Source organism: Cibotium barometz, chromosome 65 (genome assembly GCF_041138505.1).
Source record: "Cibotium barometz isolate CiBa-2024 chromosome 65, ASM4113850v1, whole genome shotgun sequence".
Taxonomy (NCBI): Eukaryota; Viridiplantae; Streptophyta; class Polypodiopsida; order Cyatheales; family Cibotiaceae; genus Cibotium; species Cibotium barometz.
This window is the reverse complement of record NC_141110.1, coordinates 26,514,430-26,534,089: the sequence shown is the minus strand read 5'-3', so window position 1 is coordinate 26,534,089 and position 19,660 is coordinate 26,514,430. Positions and strand designations below refer to the sequence as shown.

The 19,660-nt window shown below is 41.9% G+C and overlaps 1 protein-coding gene across 1 annotated transcript; it reads left to right on the top strand.

Annotated features, from left to right (window-relative positions):
• The first annotated feature begins 1,582 nt into the window (after window positions 1-1,582).
• Window positions 1,583-10,710, top strand: LOC147603114 (light-harvesting complex-like protein OHP2, chloroplastic). The gene is made up of 2 exons (XM_086797250.1): window positions 1,583-2,076; window positions 10,318-10,710. The coding sequence occupies exons 1-2, from the start codon at window positions 1,694-1,696 to the stop codon at window positions 10,430-10,432; spliced, it is 498 nt and encodes a 165-aa protein (XP_086653376.1). The 5' UTR covers window positions 1,583-1,693; the 3' UTR covers window positions 10,433-10,710.
• Window positions 10,711-19,660: the final 8,950 nt, after the last annotated feature.

Below are 19,660 nucleotides of genomic sequence, written 5' to 3'. Positions count from 1 at the left end.
CTTCCCCCCCACCACAGTGATTGGGAGTGTTCACTATGCATGACATTCCTTTGGCCGTCCATGGCACTGATGAGAGCTTTGCCTTACTCACCTTCTCTATTGGAACACACATGGCAAACTTGAGAGAGAAGAGACCCCTTTGGAAGATTTCAGTGGATGCACCTTACAGGGTGATTGGTTTCCAGGTGCATGAGTAGCACATAAACCCTCCACCGCCCAAGGTTGGCCAGAGAGAGATTCTAGCATTTGTGGATTTGGGAGGGTCGCCCTCTCACACGCGACTCCAGTGGGACCTGGGGAACTTGGGGGAGTGGACATGGCATGATCCCTATTATAGTAAGGAGGCTCCCAGCACCCCCCCACCCTTCTTTACTTACACCGTATGGCTAGGCCATAGGATTCAGATGCCATAGATCAAGGGCACACCAACAGGTAGGTAGTCTTTGGGCCTCCCTCCTCAGTTTCTCTCACATTTCTAGAAAAGGTTGTGGGACAGTTAAACCACACGAATGATCACTCTCTTTCTGTGGTGGTGGCAGTTGCACATTGGAGCTTGTAGTTGGCTGGCCATAGGAGGTAGGCCGGCAGTCTATTCGAGGTGTGGCCATCCTCAAGAGCCCCAATGTCATTGCCTTTGGAATTGCCCGAAGGCTCCGCAGGTTTGGCAGCGGATTCATTTTCGTCACTATGGACCGGGTCCCCTCTCGTTGGCCGGGATTTCGGATCCCAAGTCCGAACTTGAGTTAAATTCAGAAGCTTAAGCACCTTGGGCAGAGAATCCAGAAGGCATTCCTTTAGTAGGATGATTGTTCGCTTCTGCCGGATGTAAGAAGATTGTAATTGATTCAGCCACTTAAAAAAGCGAAGCATTGTTGTATTTGGGCAATCATATATACGAATTCAGTTATTTCTCTATAATTCAGTTATTTCTCTATAATTCTGTGTAATGCTTTGTCTATGTCATGTTTCGATTTTTGGTTATGTTTTGAGTATTTGTATCCATATGTCTGTATTTCTACGATTTGAATGGTCTGTTTTGTATCCTATTGCTAGTAATGTTTACCTGCAATACTGTGGTGACCACGATGGGACTAGTTGCTTGGGCCACTGAAGCTGAGGCCGTCATGGCATATGAGGAGATGATGAGGATGGTGGGGGACTTGCCGTATAGGTCTCTAATCTTCGTATTTATGCAATGCCAGTCGCAACTCCATCCACTGATCGCGGTTTTGCTCAGTAACTACTAACAGAAGGATACCTTTCGGAGGGGGGGGAGAGAGAGAGAGAGAGAGAGAAAGAGAGAGAGAGAGAAAGTGGCAAGAAAGAAAAACACTCTAGGAATGGTTGAATACTCTCCGGGAAAAACATATGTTTCTTAAAAAAACGTATGTTTCAAAATGATGTCTAATTTCTCCCAAAAAAAGAAGAAGAAGAAAAAAAAGAAGTATGTTTCCTTTTGATAAATCTAACGACTTGAAAAATAACAAGGGCTTCCATGGACCTGGGCAGGGTCGCGATAAGGGCCGAGTTTTGTAGGGGAGATTGTGGCACGTAGACGCGTTTATAAAGCCAATCCATTTGGCGGCCTGCTGTGGTCCTCTTGACTTGCAAAGGACGGAGAGAGAGAGAGAGAGAGAGAGCGCGAGCGCGCGCATCGAGCGAGCTAAGAAGCTATTTCCAAATAGCCATTGCCATGGCATCGTCACTTGCTTTCAACCCCTCAATGCCTGCACTCTCCCGATCGTCTTTGTTATTGCCCGTCCGAGGCTCCAACGCGGAAGGCCCAATCCGTCGCCCGTCTGTGCCTGTCAAAGAAATCACTCCGCCCTCTCTTACCAGACCTTCTCCGCCACCATCACCATCACCATCGCCATCTCCACCACCACCATCATCATCATCATCGCCCATCATAAGCCCAGCTTCCATTGGCCGCCCCTCCTCTTCTGTCACCATCGAATACCAGAGACAGCGAGCCAAAGAGCTCCAGGAGTACTTTCTCGACCGCAAGTACGAGCAGCAGGCCACCGAGGGTCGGATCTTTGGATGGAGCACCAAGAATGAGATCGGCAATGGCAGGTACTTTTACAGAAATGCATCGATCTGTGCTAGTTTAATGAAATACTAATCGCAGAGTATGTGCTAGTTTAGTGAGCTACCGCTGGATTCTATGCTAGTTTAATGAAGGAATATGCAGCTAAGACCAGAGTTTGTGCTAATTTAATGCCCATATTTGCATTTTCTACGTCAGTATCACACGAAACACATTACCATCATCTTTGGGACAAGGGACTGAATATTAATATTATTATCGATGAGAGATGCATTCTGATTTACTACGTTCTGGCACATTGGTGAAACCCAGCCAGATGTTTTTCTGGTAGGACTCATAGTAGTCGCTTGCCACCTGAAAGGGGAGACCATGAGGGCAAGAGGGTAGCTTGAAGGTAAAAAAGGTTTTTAGTGCATCCTTATTTTGAAAATGAGTTATTTGGGGCTAGGTATGATGTGGGAATGGTGCCGAAAAGAACCTTCCCTTGCATCATGCTCCCATTGCCTTCTTTCTTTTACCACACGGAGATATGGAACTCCATGCCTGCATGCATGACAGTATAAGAACTGCCACGGAGGAAGTAAATAATGAAAGTGCATTTTCATGTAGATTGGCTGATAATGTCCCATGATCTTATTGGGCACATTGTTGGTGGAATGACCTGGGCTATCATAGGAGAGAGTTGATAATGATAATCAATCAAAGATGTGGCTAACCAGTGAATATACTTTTAAGGGACATGTAAATGTGTTTGCAAGTCTATACAAGTACAGGAATTGACCATTAAAATGACCTGTGCATAGAGTGATGTGTGCATAGAGTGACGTGTGGTAAGGGGTTCATCTTTTGTCAACCCTCAATCATGACAATTGGCCTCAATACAGACTGCCTAGTTTAGGGATCAAAACTAAGGAAAGTCTAAGGTTTAATCAAAGTTAAGCCCGAGTGACATATCTCGATATTGTAGTAGAAAAGCACTTCCACCAAGTGTAGCTTCAGGGGCTCTTGTTGGCATGATATTTGATGCAGAGATTGATTAATAGGCCTGCTCACTGTGTCAAGCTAGGCGCAAGCACTATTGAATGCAGGGAGGCTCTCTATAGCTTGGGAATCCACCTATGGTCCTATTCGTTTACCACAGAATTGAGCTTGTGACATTGTCTCATGCTTGGAGCTCTATGGGGGAGGGGTGTATGTATGTGAGTGCGCTCGCGCACACATCCAGGATATGGACATGCATTTTGAACTTCGTGTACACATCTTCAAAGTGACCTGGAACAGAAGTGATTTTTGATCTCAAGTTGAAACATGGTGTGGGAATTTGGAAAGCAGGCATACTATACACTTGAGAATTTGTGCTTCCAAGGTAGAACTGATTGGGCTTCTCTTGACACCTAGAGAGAGAGGTAGTCTCACATGCGGAAGCGTTGGGAGTCTTCTTTCATCCCTAAACACCTTCCTGGAACATGCTGATGCAAAATGCAAGCAAGAGATGGAGAGAAGAGAGAGAGATAGCTGAGTTTCAGTATATTCATAATGTACAAAAAGGTGTACAACTTAGCAAGACATAGGCTACCCTTTGAAAAGGTAGAAATACCTAATCTAACCCTTCTAGTGATCCAATCCCTACAGGACTGAATGATCACAATGAGCCCTGCTAATAGCTATGTATAAGCCTTGGAAGGACCTGTGGACTGGCCGACCTGCTGTCAGCCAGTTCCCTGGACAGAAAATCACCTTCCTGCACCAGACACCATAAGAAGTCCCTATTCTACTGGCCGACAGGACCCTGGTCCATCCCATTGTCTTCCATGCTCAAAATAGTTATGGTGGCTCCAGAATTTGGTTCAAAAAACGTCTGACCCTGGATGACCGTCATCATCCCCTTGTCTCCTCATGGACTCCGAAACCTATCATCCTTCCCTTCATGGCAACCTTTTCATTGAAAGCCTTGCCCTGTTCTCCAATTCCACTTCAAATTTGATGAATGTCTATGCATCTGTTCCAATTTGTCCCCTTGCCTTCTTGCCCTATCCCTGAGCACTTTCTTTGGTCTTCTTTTCCTGATTATTGAGTCTGGCACTCTCACTCCACCCCTTGGAGGATCATCCTCCCTTGGAACCGTTGCCTGAAAGCCTTTCTTGGTATGCCCCAAGTGGCATCCGACTCACAGGACTGCCATTCCCCTTGGGTCTTGTGGAACACCACCAACCAACCTCCTAGTAACTTCGTCCATGTCTTGTGTTACTCTCCTTGGACTGTACACCTTCATCTGGGACACCATCAGTGTTTAGCATTGCTAAACCTAATACTGATACAATGCTACCTAGTCACCACACCACCAAAAGATCAAGACACGGGCGATGGTTTCATCCATGCACGATGCAAAAAAGGTGGGTGCGACATTGGCAGCAACAATATCTCAGAATCAGCTTGAAGCTCTATTACCAATGTCACATGCGGAAGCTTTGGGACTCTTCTTTCAACCCTAAACACCTTCTTGGAACATGTTGATGCAAAACACAAGCAAGAGATGGACAGGAGAGAGAGAGAGAGAGAGAGAGAGAGAGAGAGAGAGAGAGCTGAGTTTCAGTATATTCATAATGTAAAAAAGGGTGTACAATTCGGCAAGCCATAGGTTGCCCCTTGAAAAGGTAGAAATAACTAATCTAACCCTATTCTAGTGATCCAATTCCTGCAAGACAAAATGATCACAATGAGCCTAGCCAATGGCTATTTATAAGCCTTTGAAGGACCTGTGGACTGGCCGACCTGCTGTCGGCTAGTTCCTTGGACCCAGAATCATAGCCGAACCATGAGAAGTCTCTATTCTGCACATGACACCAAAAGATGTCATGTGCTGTCATGCACATGACATCCCCTCTTGCTAAACTTGATGATGGGATTCTAGCTTTTGAACCTAGATGACTATCATCATCCCCTTGTCTTCTCATGGGCTCCCAAACCTATCATTCTTCCCTTCGTGGCAACCTTTTCACTGAAAACTCTGCCCTGTTCTCCAATTCCACTCCAAAATTTGGTCTTGATTTGTTGCCCCTTCAGGGATTAGCATGTACATGTTATGCACATGACAGGTAGGTATCATAGTTGAGTTGAGGTATGGAGAGGCAATATTTTTGAAAGCACATGGGTTGAGGTAGAGAGAGTTTATCAAGTGGGTCACAAACTTCTTCATAGTCAAAGAGTAAATTCTATAGTTGGCTCAAATTTTTAGCCTTCCACTCTTTTGAGACGTTCTTTTATTTTCTGAGCTCTAGCAAATAAAGAAAGAGCGCAATTTTATTACCATCTACAAAATACCCAATGGGTCCATGAAACCACAAGTTGTTATACTCAAGTTCCATTTGTAATTGAGAGAGAGAGAGAGAGAGAGAGAGAGAGAGAGAGAGAGAGTTGTGTGGCATATGCACGCATGCATGTGTGTGAGTTTGTGTATGTGGGTGAGAATTGTAATGGTAATAGGGGAACAAGAAATGATTTGAACAAGCTGTCTTTGGCATGAGCATCAAGATCAGCATTTGCCTCTTCATGTGCTCTCCATGCTTCCTTACTCTCCCAACTATATAGAGGACCCTCTTTGATCTCATCAGGTCTCCAAAGGAGACTACTGAGCTACTATGTAACGTTATCTATGTTTGATGGATGATAGACCCTCTCATTTCAAGGCAGACTTTAATAATTCCAGTGTTTCCTTCTCCTTTTTAAGTTTTTTAGTGGACTGAGTACAAGATTAAAGTTAGAGGTGGCTTTGAGAGATTCATACAAAAGAAACTAATGGAAGCTTTGCAATTTGGAGGTACACATCAGTTAAAAAACTAAGTAGAATTTACCTTTTCAGGGGTGCAAAATTCTTGAATGATGGCACTATGTTGCATGCACGGAAGCTTTGTTGTACTGATCCACAGCCCTAAGCCTGATTAAGAACATTGATGCTGATTAAACATGATTAAGACTGAGGAGAGAGAAGAAGAGAGAGATTTGGTGTCAGGGTTTCCTTTTATTCATATGGAACAAAAAGGTTGCTTTACTGCTTGCACATGGGTTAGGCCTTCGGTCAGCCCCATAGGGGTGACCCTAGGCCTTCTACATGACTTATACTGACTTCTAGATGAGAGAATTGATTTGTGAACTTGATGGAATGACTGAATAATGACTAAATGCTTATATATGCTGAGAGGTACAGGTCGGCTAGCTAACAGGGCCTGTCGGCCTGCTGTAGACATGATCCAAGGGAAAAATCCCTAAAAATACTGCACCTTATGCCATGCTGCCCACACAAGGTGCCAACTCCTTTTGGTCACCTGGCTGCCTGCTGTTGGAACCCTTGCTGGCAGCCGACAGCATAGCATCTCTGCTGGCTGCGGACAGGGTTCCCATGCTCTCCTGATGATGATGATGATTAATTGGTGTTGATGCTTCTGATGATGGTAAGCTATTGCTGATGATGCTTCTGATGCTACTAACGATGATGTGAGGCTACTGATGATGTCCTACATGCTAACTTAACTGATGATTAGTCAAGGATTATGCTGTTCGTGGTGAAGATTAAGCCATGGCACAGGCGTGCATGTGGCATTCCCTTTGCTAAACTTGATGACGGGGTGGAGACTCTGTCATCCTTCCTCCCTGGACTTCTACTGACTTTGCGACTTTACCCTACTGACTTTGACTTGAGTAATCTTTTTGTCTGAATACCTTCACTCCTCATCTCCACTTCCAAGTCTTGCTAAAGAACTAAGCACATGTTTAATTGCCATCCCCATGCCTGCTTTCCCTTACCCTTAACACAATATTGGGTCACTTGCTGGAATTGATCATACCTATTACTAGGCCTTTGGATTGATCTGAGAGCTTAATGATGTAGTGGTTCTGTGTACATACCCTCAGGGAATGCTTCCTCTGGCTTCGCCTGTTGCAAACCACTCCATCTGCTACCCTACCCTGTTGCATCCATTCTTTTTGATGGAACCATGCACCTTCCTTGGGACAATGGTTAGTGGATTGAGCCTGAATGCTCTAATACCAATGTTGCATGCGCGGAAGCCTTGCTGTAATGATCCACATCCCTAAGCCTGATTAAGAACATTGATGCTGATTAAGCATGATTAAGACAGAGGAGAGAGAAGAAGAGAGATTTGGTGTCAGGGTTTTCTTTTATTCATATGGTACAAAAAGGTTGCTTTAATGCTTGTACATGGATTGGGCCTTTGGTCAGCCCCATAGGGGTGACCCTGGGCCTTCTACATGACTTATACTAACTTCTAGATGAGAGAACTAGTTTGTGAACTTGATGGAATGACTGAATAGTGACTGAATGCTTAGATATGCTGAGAGGTATAGGTCAGCTAGCTAACAGGGCCTATAGGCCTGCTGTGGACATGATCTAGGGGAAAAATCCCTAAAAATACTGCACTTTATGCCATGTTGCTCACACAAGGTGCCAACTCCTTCTAGTCGCTTGGCTGCCTGCTGTTGGAACCCTTGCTGGCAGCCAGCAGCATCTCTGCTAGCTGTCGACAGGGTTCCCATGCTCATATATGCTTAGAGGTACATGTCATCTAGCTAACAGGGCCTGTCGCCGGTCGGCCCTCTGTGGGGGAAAAAATCCCTAAAAATACTGCACTTTATGCCATGCTGCCCACACAAGGTGCCAACTCCTTCTAGTCGCTTGGCTGCCTGCTGTTGGAACCTTTGCTGGCAGCCAGCAGCATCTCTGCTAGTTGTCAACAGGGTTGCCATGCTCTCCTGCTGATGATGATGATTAAGGTGCTGATGTTACTACGAATGCTGGTGCTGATGCTTTCGATGATGGTAAGCTGCACTGATGATGCTTGTGATGCTACTGACGATGATGTGTGATAAAGTCCTACATGCTGACTTAACTAATGATTAGTTAGGAATTATGCTGTTCATGCTGAAGATTAAGCCATGGCACGGGCGTGCACGTGACATTCCCTTCTGCTAAACTTGATGACAGGGTGGAGACTCTATAATCCTTCCTCTTTAGACTTATACTGACTTTGACTTACAGCTATTGCCTTCGACTTCTACCTTATTGACTTTGACTTGACTAATGTTTTTAACACCTTCACTCCAAGTCTTGCTGAAGAATTGAGCACCTATTCAACTGCTGGCCCCATGCCTACTTTCCCTTACCCTTAACACAACACTGAGTCACTTGCCGGAACTGATCATGCCTGTTGCTAGGCCTTTGGACTGATCTAAGAGCTTAATGATGTACTGGTTCTGCGTACATACCCTCGGGGAATGCTTCCTTTGGCTTTGCCTTTTGCAAACCACTCTATCTACCACCTTGCTGCATCATTTCTGCTAGAACTGTGCACCTGCTTGGGGACAATGCTTAGTGCGTTGAGCCAGAATGCTCTGATACCAATGTTGCATGCGCGGAAGCCTTCTTGTACCAATCCACAGCCCTAAGCCTGATTAAGAACATTGATGTTGATTAAACATGATTAAGACAGAGGGGGAGAAGAAGAGAGATTTGGTGCCAGGGTTTCCTTTTCTTCATATGGTACAAAAAGGTTGCTTTAATGCTTGTACATGGGTTAGGCCTTTGGTCAGCCCCTAGGGGTGACCTTGGGCCTTCTACATGACTTATATTGACTTCTAAATGAGAGAACTGATATGTGAACTTGATGGAATGACTGAATAATGACCGAATGCTTCTATATGCTGAGAGGTACAGGTTGGCTAGCTAACAGGGCCTGTCGGGCTGCTTTGGACATGATCATCTAGGGGAATAATCCCTAAAAATACTGCACTTACTAATGCTGGTGGTGATGCTTCTGATGATGGTAAGCTTCTGCTGATGATGCTTCTGATGCCTCTGACGATGATGTGAGGCTACTGATGATGTCCTACATGTTGACTTAGCTGATGAATAGTCATGGATTATGCTGTTCATGCTGAAGATTAAGCCATGGCATGGGCATGCACGTGACACTCTGCCATTGCGAAAAACCACCCACGTGTCCTCTTGACATGCTGCTCGCATCTTGACTAGTTCTGCTCCTTTGCTACCTTTATTGTAGTAACCTTTAGTTTGTTTGATTGTTGCATAATATCCACCCAATCTGTCTGGTCTTTGTTTGTGATACTGCGTGGTTTTTGCTTTTTTTCTCATAGATTGGGGCGTGGTTATTCCATGTGATGTTTGGTGTCGCCTTGGTTATGTTGTACCATGATCCATGGCAGTCCGCTGGCTTGTACCACTCATCAGGTAGTCCCTCCAATTTGAAGTTGATGAGATGCTGATTCACAGCATTTGTGCTCCACAAATTTGGATGTGATCTGGGTCTCGACTTCCTTCTCGAGGTTTCCAACCATTGTTTGCAATGTCTGCTGGACTTCTTTGACCTAGGTCAAGATTTCCTTGGTCTTGGGGGAAGTGGCCCCCATGTCTGGTTTGGATTTGAGAGCAGCAAGACGACATCCAACCTTGGAGAGATGTGCTTTGAGTGTCACATGCCCTTGTTGCAAGAGGGCAATCTGCCGTTGCAGGTAATCCATCCACTCATCCTGGCAGCTGTTTGTTTCGTGGGTGAGAGGACCCCGGAGAGAGACGGGGGGTTTGCTGATGTTTTCTGCTGAAAGTGGGTCTCCCAGGGTGCTGCCCATCAATACCAATGCGAATAGTTGCTGGATGCCACTGGCTGCCTCAGGTGACAGGATGAGGGGCTAGGTTGCTAGGGTTTGAATGTTTGCAGCCATTGGGAGGTGTGCACAATGGGCATTTGCAGTTGGGAGCAGGCAGGGCTATTGGTGGAGGAGTAGGACAGAAGGGACTAGGATGTGTCTGGACAGAGGCGCCCACTACTAAATCCTGGGAGAGAGAGAGAGAGAGAGAGAGAGAGAGAGAGTATATTTGACCCTCCAAGACGTGCAAGTACAAAACTGTGTAAAATGAATAGCAACTTGACGGATATTATTAATACGATTGTACCTCGTATTAATATATATTTCTGTTTGGATTAATTCTGAACGATGTTTTCATGATTTTTTACGCTTTAAGAGGTGTGGTTTTCTAAGTAGCTAGCTCATAGTGTGTCTATGTACATAGAATCCAAAAAAGAGCTGTAGATGCTGTTAACATTGAGAGGGCTCCAGGTTTGGAGCCAAGTCACGAATGAATCAATCATAAAGTGTTAAGGAACTTGTACTTAATGTTGTTAATAGCCATACATGGATTGTGGTCTTTTTGGCTCTGATTTCAGATGTTTTTGCAGGTGGGCGATGTTCGGAATTGCTGTTGGTTTGCTCACAGAGTATGCCACAGGGTCTGATTTTGTGGATCAACTGAAGATTATCATTTCAAATCTGGGGATTGCAGACTTAGAGTGAGGATCGGCTTCAGGGTGGCATGGTTTGTTTGGGAACACAGCATTGGATTGTTCTTTCTCACAAGCACTGTGTTCCAACTTCCATTATACCATTCTGGTGGTCAAGATAAGCAGCTATGTAAATGCTCTCCAGTTTTTGTATATGTGATGTCCTACAGGTTCACCACCTTCTTCTTATTGTTGTTGCTCTGCAAGTGTGCTATTTATTATGACCATCATGCTGATGTGTAGTATATTTGATGCATGAAATAACCAGAAGTCATGATCCTTGCAGCATCAGTGATGGTGTGTTCTTGTAAACGTCCAATGATCAAGTCCATCTCGTAAGGTTTAGGGTGCCTAACCATGACTCTTTGAACTTTTTATTTTGCATGCTAGGCACATCATTCATGTTTTGTGGAATCTCTGAACTTGGTTCAACATGCTAGCTAATCCTTCATTTGATTTGTTAGCCTTCCCTAAATTATCCTTGGCATAGAGTGGTTGCCAAAACTAGAGGACAAAGCCTCCATTCTTGCAAATTTTAAATAGAATTTTCACTATTGATTTCATAATGTTTTCCATTTTTTATCAGTCTCCAAAATAAAAATTTCACTATTGATTTAACAATGTTTTCCATTCAGTCCTTACTTGAAGATCAATTCAAATAAACCCCTTGATTAATAAAACCTTAATTATCTCACTTAATTTTTACAAATTATTATGCTAAATCCAAAGCACAATTATAATTTGTCGTATAAATGTAGCAATACATATCCATGCACTACTCACTAATGGAAGGATGTCTTTCATATCACCACACACTTGGAATAAGTAATTAAAGACAAGTGTGACATTTCATATCACCAATCAAAATAAGTGAAATGAATAAATACATGATGCAAGATAGTATATCCTTTAGCTCCCTTTAAATGAGTAGAAAATGCCTTTTGTTTTGGGCATCTAAAATAAATTTTAATGACCAATGAAATATAGTTAAAAAGCTTTGAAAAATAAATTTAAAGGTTTAAGAAAATCACTTGGATAATTTAAAAAAAATTGGGTTTATATGGAAGGTAAGAAGTTTGTTGAGAAAGAAACTCCGATTTCATACGCATAGTGAGTGGAGTAGATCCTTGCTTGATTTTGATATAGGAAAAATAGGCCTTAAACCCGATGCAAGTTTTACATGGGTTTTAATAGGTCTTTATTGTAAAGGGAAGACTCAAAAAGAGCTTTTGAGAAAACCTTTGATGTACAAGGTTCATTTTGTTAAAGGAGAAAGTATTGAAGAGTCTTTAAAGGTGGCTTTAATCCATGTGAGAGCTTCATGAAAAGATTGATATTTTACCTTTTATTCCCTTTGGGGCTTTGACACCCCCTACGATACCTATGGGTTGATAACAAGAGACAAGGATGATTTTTGACAGGCTAGGTCACCCTTCAAAATGGTGGGTTTAGTGGCAAAGGTACCCATTTTCGCATTTTGATGGAATAAATGTTTGTATTTTGCAATCAAAATGCCCACAAAAATGGGCATGATACCCATAAAAAAGAAGCCCTAGTAAGAGGGGTTACCACCATGTGAGAATCTGGGGACTATCGTCTTCCTGGCTATGATATACGGCTATAGAATATATGCAAAATTGCCAACAATAGACATTGTAAATGACCACCGTCACCTTAAACAAATCACTTGAACATGATATTTTCCATCAACATGTATATAATCATCATGATATCCATGAAGTAGTGCTCCTTAGTAATACAATATAGTCCATGTCTTTTTTGTGCAACTATACCAAGCTCACGATTTTGTCCCATGTAGCCATTAGTGATTTTTTTCAAAGATTTTAACTACCCTACATAAACAAGGCAATTTTATACCCCTTTCAAAGATTTTAACTACCTTGCTATAACATACATAAACAAGGTAATTTTATACCCCTTTGAAAACTTGTTCTAACCCCCCCTCTCTCTCATCACTTCAGAGAAGAAATTGTAGCTTAATTGCTAGTAAATATAATTAGCACACTAATTTTCTATCAATCACTTGGAAAATATATGGAGAACATAATGGGGCATGGGCTAAGGATTTTCTTCACTACTTCAATTACTATGTATATCTCTTCTAATCAGTTTCATAATCAAAAAAGCTTTCATTTATCTTTTAGGTTATATTCTTTCTCTAAGCATGCTTGTTAACTACAAGCTTCTAGGTTATATTCTTTCTCTAAGCACGCTTGCTAACTACAAGCCCACATTCACATGTGGCTTACACACCTACTCATATGCAATCACACACTAGCCATGGCCATACTAACCATGTGGTGGCCATTTTATTGCTCCCACATATGCGTGCATATCTACCCAACACAACTAGTATCTGTAGATGCCACATGATGGTGTTCTGATTGACTCACATCATCCCTGGGTTACTCGTCATCCATGATCTCAACTCCTAATGCCTTTATGAAAATGTCAGCTACCTGCTCATCTGCGCGAACATATACCAAGTCAATATCACATGCTAGAACCCTCTCTCTAATATCACATATTAATGTAATGATAATGCACCACTATGTGCTTAGTTCTAGCATGAACCACTAGGTTACTAGAAAATATGTATACTATTCATATTGTAATCACACGATGCATGGGCCGATCCAAATCACCAAGAAGCCTCACGATGGTAATCTGATTGAATCCCATCATCCCATTGGAGGTACCCATCATCCATGATATGTTGAGCTTGCATTCTCGGCGCTCCCACTCAAGCTCAACTCCATCTCATGCATGCCAAGTTCCTTCTTGAACTTTTGAAACTTCTCAACTCCCAGCTACTTGCTCATCCTTACGAATATATACCAATCGATATCACCTGCTAGAACCCTCTCTCTAATGTAATGATAATGCACCTCTACACTTAACAAGGGTTTTGAAAACCTTATATCTCCTGTCAATTAAACCATTTAAAGTACCTGATTTTCCCTCATTAAGTTTTTCATAAAACCTTACTTTTGTTATAAGAGAAAACCTTACTTTTCTCTCGTTAAGTTTTTCATAAAACCTTACTGAGAAAATTCTCTTTTATGGACAACAAGATTCACAAGCAAAACTCTCAATGGTTATTAAGCACAAACTACACTAACAACCAAAACTTTTCACAAATTATCAAACTATCACCTTGGTTTAGAGGCTAGAAATTAAGCTTTGATACTAAATGAAATACCTCAGGTTAGAAGTCCACTTACTTATGTGTCTATCCAAGATCCATACATACATAAACATACCTGTGAATCATTTCTAAGCATCTACATTAAATGGTAAACCATAAATCCATAAGGACATAGGTGGGATCACCTAATAATAGGTAAGCAATAAATCTATAAGGACGTAGGTGGGATCACCTAATCATAGGCTCCAAACCATCTAAAATGGTAACCCACCCTTGAGCTAAAGACTAAGGCAACCCTAGTGTAGCCCACACTCCCAACCCACACCCTCAATGCTGAGATATCAAGCTCAACTAGTGCTATGGACATTGTGATAACTTTTGCACTTACGCCATTGGCTGAGATGGTGAGATTATGGGCGATATGGCACCAATGGTTTATAGGCTATGCGGTAGCCACTTTGGTGTATTAGAGTTATGGCAGTTATAGCTCCAACTCATGTAGTAGTCAGCTTCACACTATGGAAAGACCTTTGTAAGTTATAGAAGGAGAGTACTTTCCCATATAGTACGTACTCTTATCTCTTTAGTTTATGGTTGTGGAGAAGAGAAGAGAAGAAAATTCAGCCATACAATATGGGAGAGTACTTTCCCATATAGTATGTACTCTTATCTCTTTAATTCATGGTTGTAGAGAAGAGAATAGAATAAAATTCAGTCATCCATCTCTCTTGTGTGCTTGAGTTCGTGTAAAGAGCTTAAGAGGCAAGAAAAGGAAGCAGTACACGAGTAAGGTAACTTCATCTCTTTCCCTTTGATTTGAAAGGAAATCTCTACAAATAGCTACTAGGCAAGAGCAGTAGGCAGACAAAATAGTAAGGTGCACTGTTACATCTTGAGAGGTGCCCTTCATGATGAACCAAAGGGGCATTATACTATACAAAATTTGGATTCATGACCATTTTAAGTCCCATTTTGACTTTGCAAAGAGATTGCTAAAGAAAATCCAACCCATAGTAGGTGTAGGCATATAAAGCATGGCATGATAGAGCTAGAGATTGCTAAAGAAAATCCCACTCCACAACAAGTGTACGCATATAAAGCATGGCATGAAAGATCTAGAAAGGTGTTGTAGTGGTTGTCTATAAGTGTGACATACTCTATGATTGTGTATATACATGATGCACAAGCGAATAATGAGGCTTGGGACACCTTCGTAAAGATGTAGAGTACAAACACCCAAGCTCAAAAGATGTAGCTAAAGCAGGGGTTGCATAATGTAACCAGAGGAAAGCTAAGTATAAATGATTACTTGGTGAATTTTAAATTGCTTACATATGCTCTTACTTCTATTGGATCACCTAGTAGTAGATGATGATGATATGGCATCGCTGGACTTTCCTAATTTTCAAAAACTAATTTTTCTCCTCATCGGTGTTGAGATGAACATTAGGGGAGGTTTATTCTCCAAAAATTCACAAGATGCAGGTAGAGAAAGGGGCAAATTGTCATCTAGAAAATGTGGTGGTGGTTGGTGTGGAAATCAAAACTAGAAACAATATCAACAAGAAAATGAGTCTCATATAGGTGGAAGAGGCCACTCTAGCAAAGGAAGCCACCGAGATGGTTGGCAAAGAAATCAAAATGTAAATAGCATCAAGTGCTATTATTATGGCAAACCAGGGCATATTGTAAAGGATTACCCTATAAAATATTGCAGCAAGGCAACTATGCATCACCAAGTAAATAGAGTGATGACAAAAGTGAGCAGATGTTTGTGGTGTATAACATGAGATGTGTCAAGATCAAGAGATATTTGGTATGTGGATTTTGGAACCTTTAACCACATGACTAGTCATGGTAGTGAGTGGTTTAGAGATGTTTAATATGTGGATTCTGGTGCCTCTAACCACATGATTAATCATGATGAGTGGTTTAGAGATATATAGAAAATGGAAAAATCAAGGTATGTGGAAACAGGTCATGATGCGCACCCCATTGCACATGTTGGTAAAGTGCCATTCTTTGCTCTGTGTCAGGATGACAAAATGAAGTACTTGCTCGTCATGTTCTTAATATTACAAGAAATCTGGTTTCTAATGGTTGAGGAAGGTTTATAAGTGAGGTTCAATCCTCAAGGGTACTTTGTGGAAGACTTCAAAAATCAGTGCGGCTTAGTCGTAAAGGGTAACAAAAATGGTAAGGTTTATAAGTGAGGTTCAATCCTCAAGGGTACGGGTACTTTGTGGAAGACTTCAAAAATCAGTGCCGCTTAGTCGTAAAGGGGAACAAAAATGGTAAGGTGTTTACTTTAGATATTAACATGCCTGAGGTGAAGGTAGCCATGTTTACACATGGGACATGTATCATTGTAGATATTAACATATAGCACAAGTGCATTGGTCATGTGAATACACATCGCAACTAAAGTCTATGCAAGCCCAAAATATTATTATAGGTTTGTCAAAGTTTAAGATTGATGGTATCATTGTAGATATTAACATATAGCACAAGCACATTGGTCATGTGAATATACATCGCAACTGAAGTCTATGCAGGCCCAAAATATTCTTATAGGTTTGTCAAAGTTTAAGGTTGATGATATGCACAAAGTATGTGAAGCATGCCATCTTGGTAAGCATGTCAAACATGCTTTCCCACATGAAAAGCACGTTAGTGCAAGGCCATTGATATTATACATTTTGATGTATGGGGACTGACCAAGACTACATATTATGAGAATGTATTTTAAACCCTCTTGAAAATATTATTCTATCCTCTTAGATAATTCAAGGGGACGCTTGGATTGTCTTTATGTCATGCCAAATTATGTTAACATTAAAAATTAATACATTTGATGCACATTGACGTATCCTTATGGCTTCCTGTGTTTGTTGTAGTTAGTTTGTATGGTAGAGTGTGATGGTTTGTATATCTACAGAATAATTGTTTACCATTTATTATTTGTATACCTATGGAATAATTGTTTACCAATTTATTGTTGGATATTTTATAGGTGAAGAGGATGTTAGATTTAGAATCTCTAGTGCCACCAGCCCTACATACGAGCACTTTTTACCTTGTGCTCGCAGGGTTTTTCCCCCGTGTGAACACACTGTAGTGTGTTAGCCACATTAGCCCTAGGGCTAGGGACACTAGTACTTTGTACTCCACTAATTTCATATCCTTATCATCGAGTACTTCCAACTGTTGCTTGTGGTCTCTCTCACTCTCTGAGCTCGTGTACAACTGTAGCATCTACTCCCTTATCCAACATTGGTATCAGTGCCTTGTTTTAGAGTCTTAGTCTCAAAGCCTGTGTCCACATTTGGTTGTCGGCATCTTGCCTTGACATCTTGATGTTGGTCATGATGTCTTTCCCTCGTTGTTGGCACTGTTAGCTCCTCACCCCATTAGTCTCTAAAGTGGTGAAGCAAGGTGTACATTGCTGGTGATATGCATTTTCACCGTCGTACATCCATTCATTTTTTGTCGGTGTAAGCTTGGTAAGCTCTCACACTTTCCATACATCTAGGTTTTCAGCCTCCTTCTATACATTGGTTAGCTTTCCTTTATGCTACTATACATTTTGTGCAACCTTGTACTCTAGCCCTACACTCAACTTTTAGAAGCTTTCAGCATCGGCGGGTTCTAGTATATCTACCAAGTTCTTCTGTTTATGTTTTTGGCATTAGAGTTCTCTCTATTGTTGTTGATGTCTGTTGCTTTTTGAGTACCCGCTTTCAATATTCGGCATTAGAGTTCTGTCTATTGTTGCTGATGTTTGTTGCTTTTTTAGTACCTGCTTTCAATATTCGGCATTAGAGTTTTGTCTATTGTTGCTGATGTCTGTTGCTTTTTGATTACCCGCTTTCAATATTCGGTATTAAACTTTTGCATCCATCAATTTTGCCCAGTCAGCCATTTAGCATTCCTTTTGGCATTGGACTTATGTGTCTCTTGCATTCGTCAGCTTGGCCTAGTCAGCAGTTAAGCCTTTATCTTTTCTCATTTAGCATTCGGCTTTAGCATTCACACATTCAACATTCAGCTTCAGTTTTGCTCGATTAACCATTCAGCTACATCCGTTGATTTTTCCTGGTCAACAATTCAACCTTCAACTTTTAGCTTTTGGCATCGGACTTCTATGTCCGTCAACTATATTAGTCGGCTTTGTCTGGTCAGCCATTCAGCTATTTGTCTTCAGGCTTTCCGCATTCAACCATTTGACTTTAGGCTTTCACCAGTCTCGATGCTCGGCTTTCCGCATTCGACTTTAGGCTTTCTAGTCAGCTTTTAATGCTTGGCTTCCCGCATTCAGCTCTCAGTGGCATTTGGCATTTGATTGCGACTTCCACATGAGCAGCTCAGCATTTAGCAATTAGCCAGGTTTACTTACTTGGCTAGGTTAATTCATTGGTTGGCTGAGTTTACTTTCTTGGCCAGGTTTACTTACTTGGCCAAGTTTACTTCATTAGTCGAGTTTACTTTCTTGGCCAAGTTTACTTTATTAGTCGAGTTTACTTTCTTGGCCGAGTTTACCCATTTAGCATCAGCTTTCTGCGTTCGGCCTTCCACTTTGGCACTCTACATTCGTTGAAATTCAGATTTTGGACTTCCACCTTTGGCATTTAGTGTTTGGGTTTCAACTTCCGCCAGAAAATTTCGTTAGCTGATTCAGTCATCCGATTTAGCGTCCATCCATCGCCCGATTCAGATTTTGTCCATCAGCTTGTCCGTCCGTCCGTCCGTCCGTCTGTCCGTCCGTTAAGTTGGTTCAACGTCTGTCCATTAGTTGGTTTTGCATTTGTCTCAGTTAGCTAATTCTGACCTAACGACTCTGCCAGCTTCTGACATGTTGATTGACCTTTTGATTCTACTCCAGCTTCCGACCTATTGATTCCATGCCAGCTTCCAACATGCTGATGCCACGTCAGTTTTTGACTCGTTGATGCCATGTCAGCATCTAACCTACTAGTGCCACATCAGCATTCGATCTACTGGTGCCACGTCTGCTTTTGATTTGCTAGAACCACGTCAGCTTCTTCTAACTTGTTGATTTCACATCAGCCTACCGACCTGCCGATTCCACATCCCCCGACTCTACCTACATCTTTCAACCTACAGATTGCTAATTTGGTAAGTTTGCACATACATTGAGTAGACATTTGAGGTACTCAAAGTCACTTGAATCTACTTCTTATGTCAGATACACTTCAGTTTGCACATTTTTCCACTGTGTAAAATGTCTGGAAACACCAATGATTTATTTGGCATGTTGTACATTAAGGACAAGGTGGATGGTACCAACTATCCCATGTGGACATATATGCTAAGGCATGTACTGGTGGTAAAGAACTTGTGGGTGTATGTATCTAGTGTTGATTTAAGGCTTGCTAGACCCACATCCACTGTCAGCATGTTAGGTGGATCCACTATCTGAATAAGTAAGTCTGATTCCAGTGGAAGTGTACCGCATGCACCTGTTCCTACTACAACATAACAACTCAGATGGGATGCTAAAGGTGTGCAAGCACATGCCTTGATTGCTCTCTCCTACGAATGGAAAGTCATGCCTTATATCCGATTATGTACTTCTTGTATGGGATATACTTGCCTCCCTGTATTAAATCCGCAATGAATTTCGAATTTCCTATCTATGGAAAAAGCTTGGCTTGGAGCATATGATTGAGGGTGAATCTATGGATGCATTTCTGACCTGTGTTAAGGATCTAAGAGAGCAGTTGATCAGTATTAATGAGGTCATACCTAACAGTTCTCTTGTCTCTACAATGCTCAATGGCTTGCTTGGCAGAATACAGATTTGTACACATTTGATGAGTTGGTAGCTCTCTTGTTACATGAAGAGCAGACTCGTTCCAATCAGAACATGAATTTTACTTCCAATTAGGCTTTTGTTGCCTCGCATTATGTCAAAGGAAAATCTGGGGCTACTTCTAGTGCTAAACTTAAGGGCAAAGCACAAGCCTGTTTAGATCCTCCTAAGTCTGAAGGGGACAAAATTGAGAAAATGGGGATTTTGCATTACTATTTGGGTATTAAGTTTATACCAAT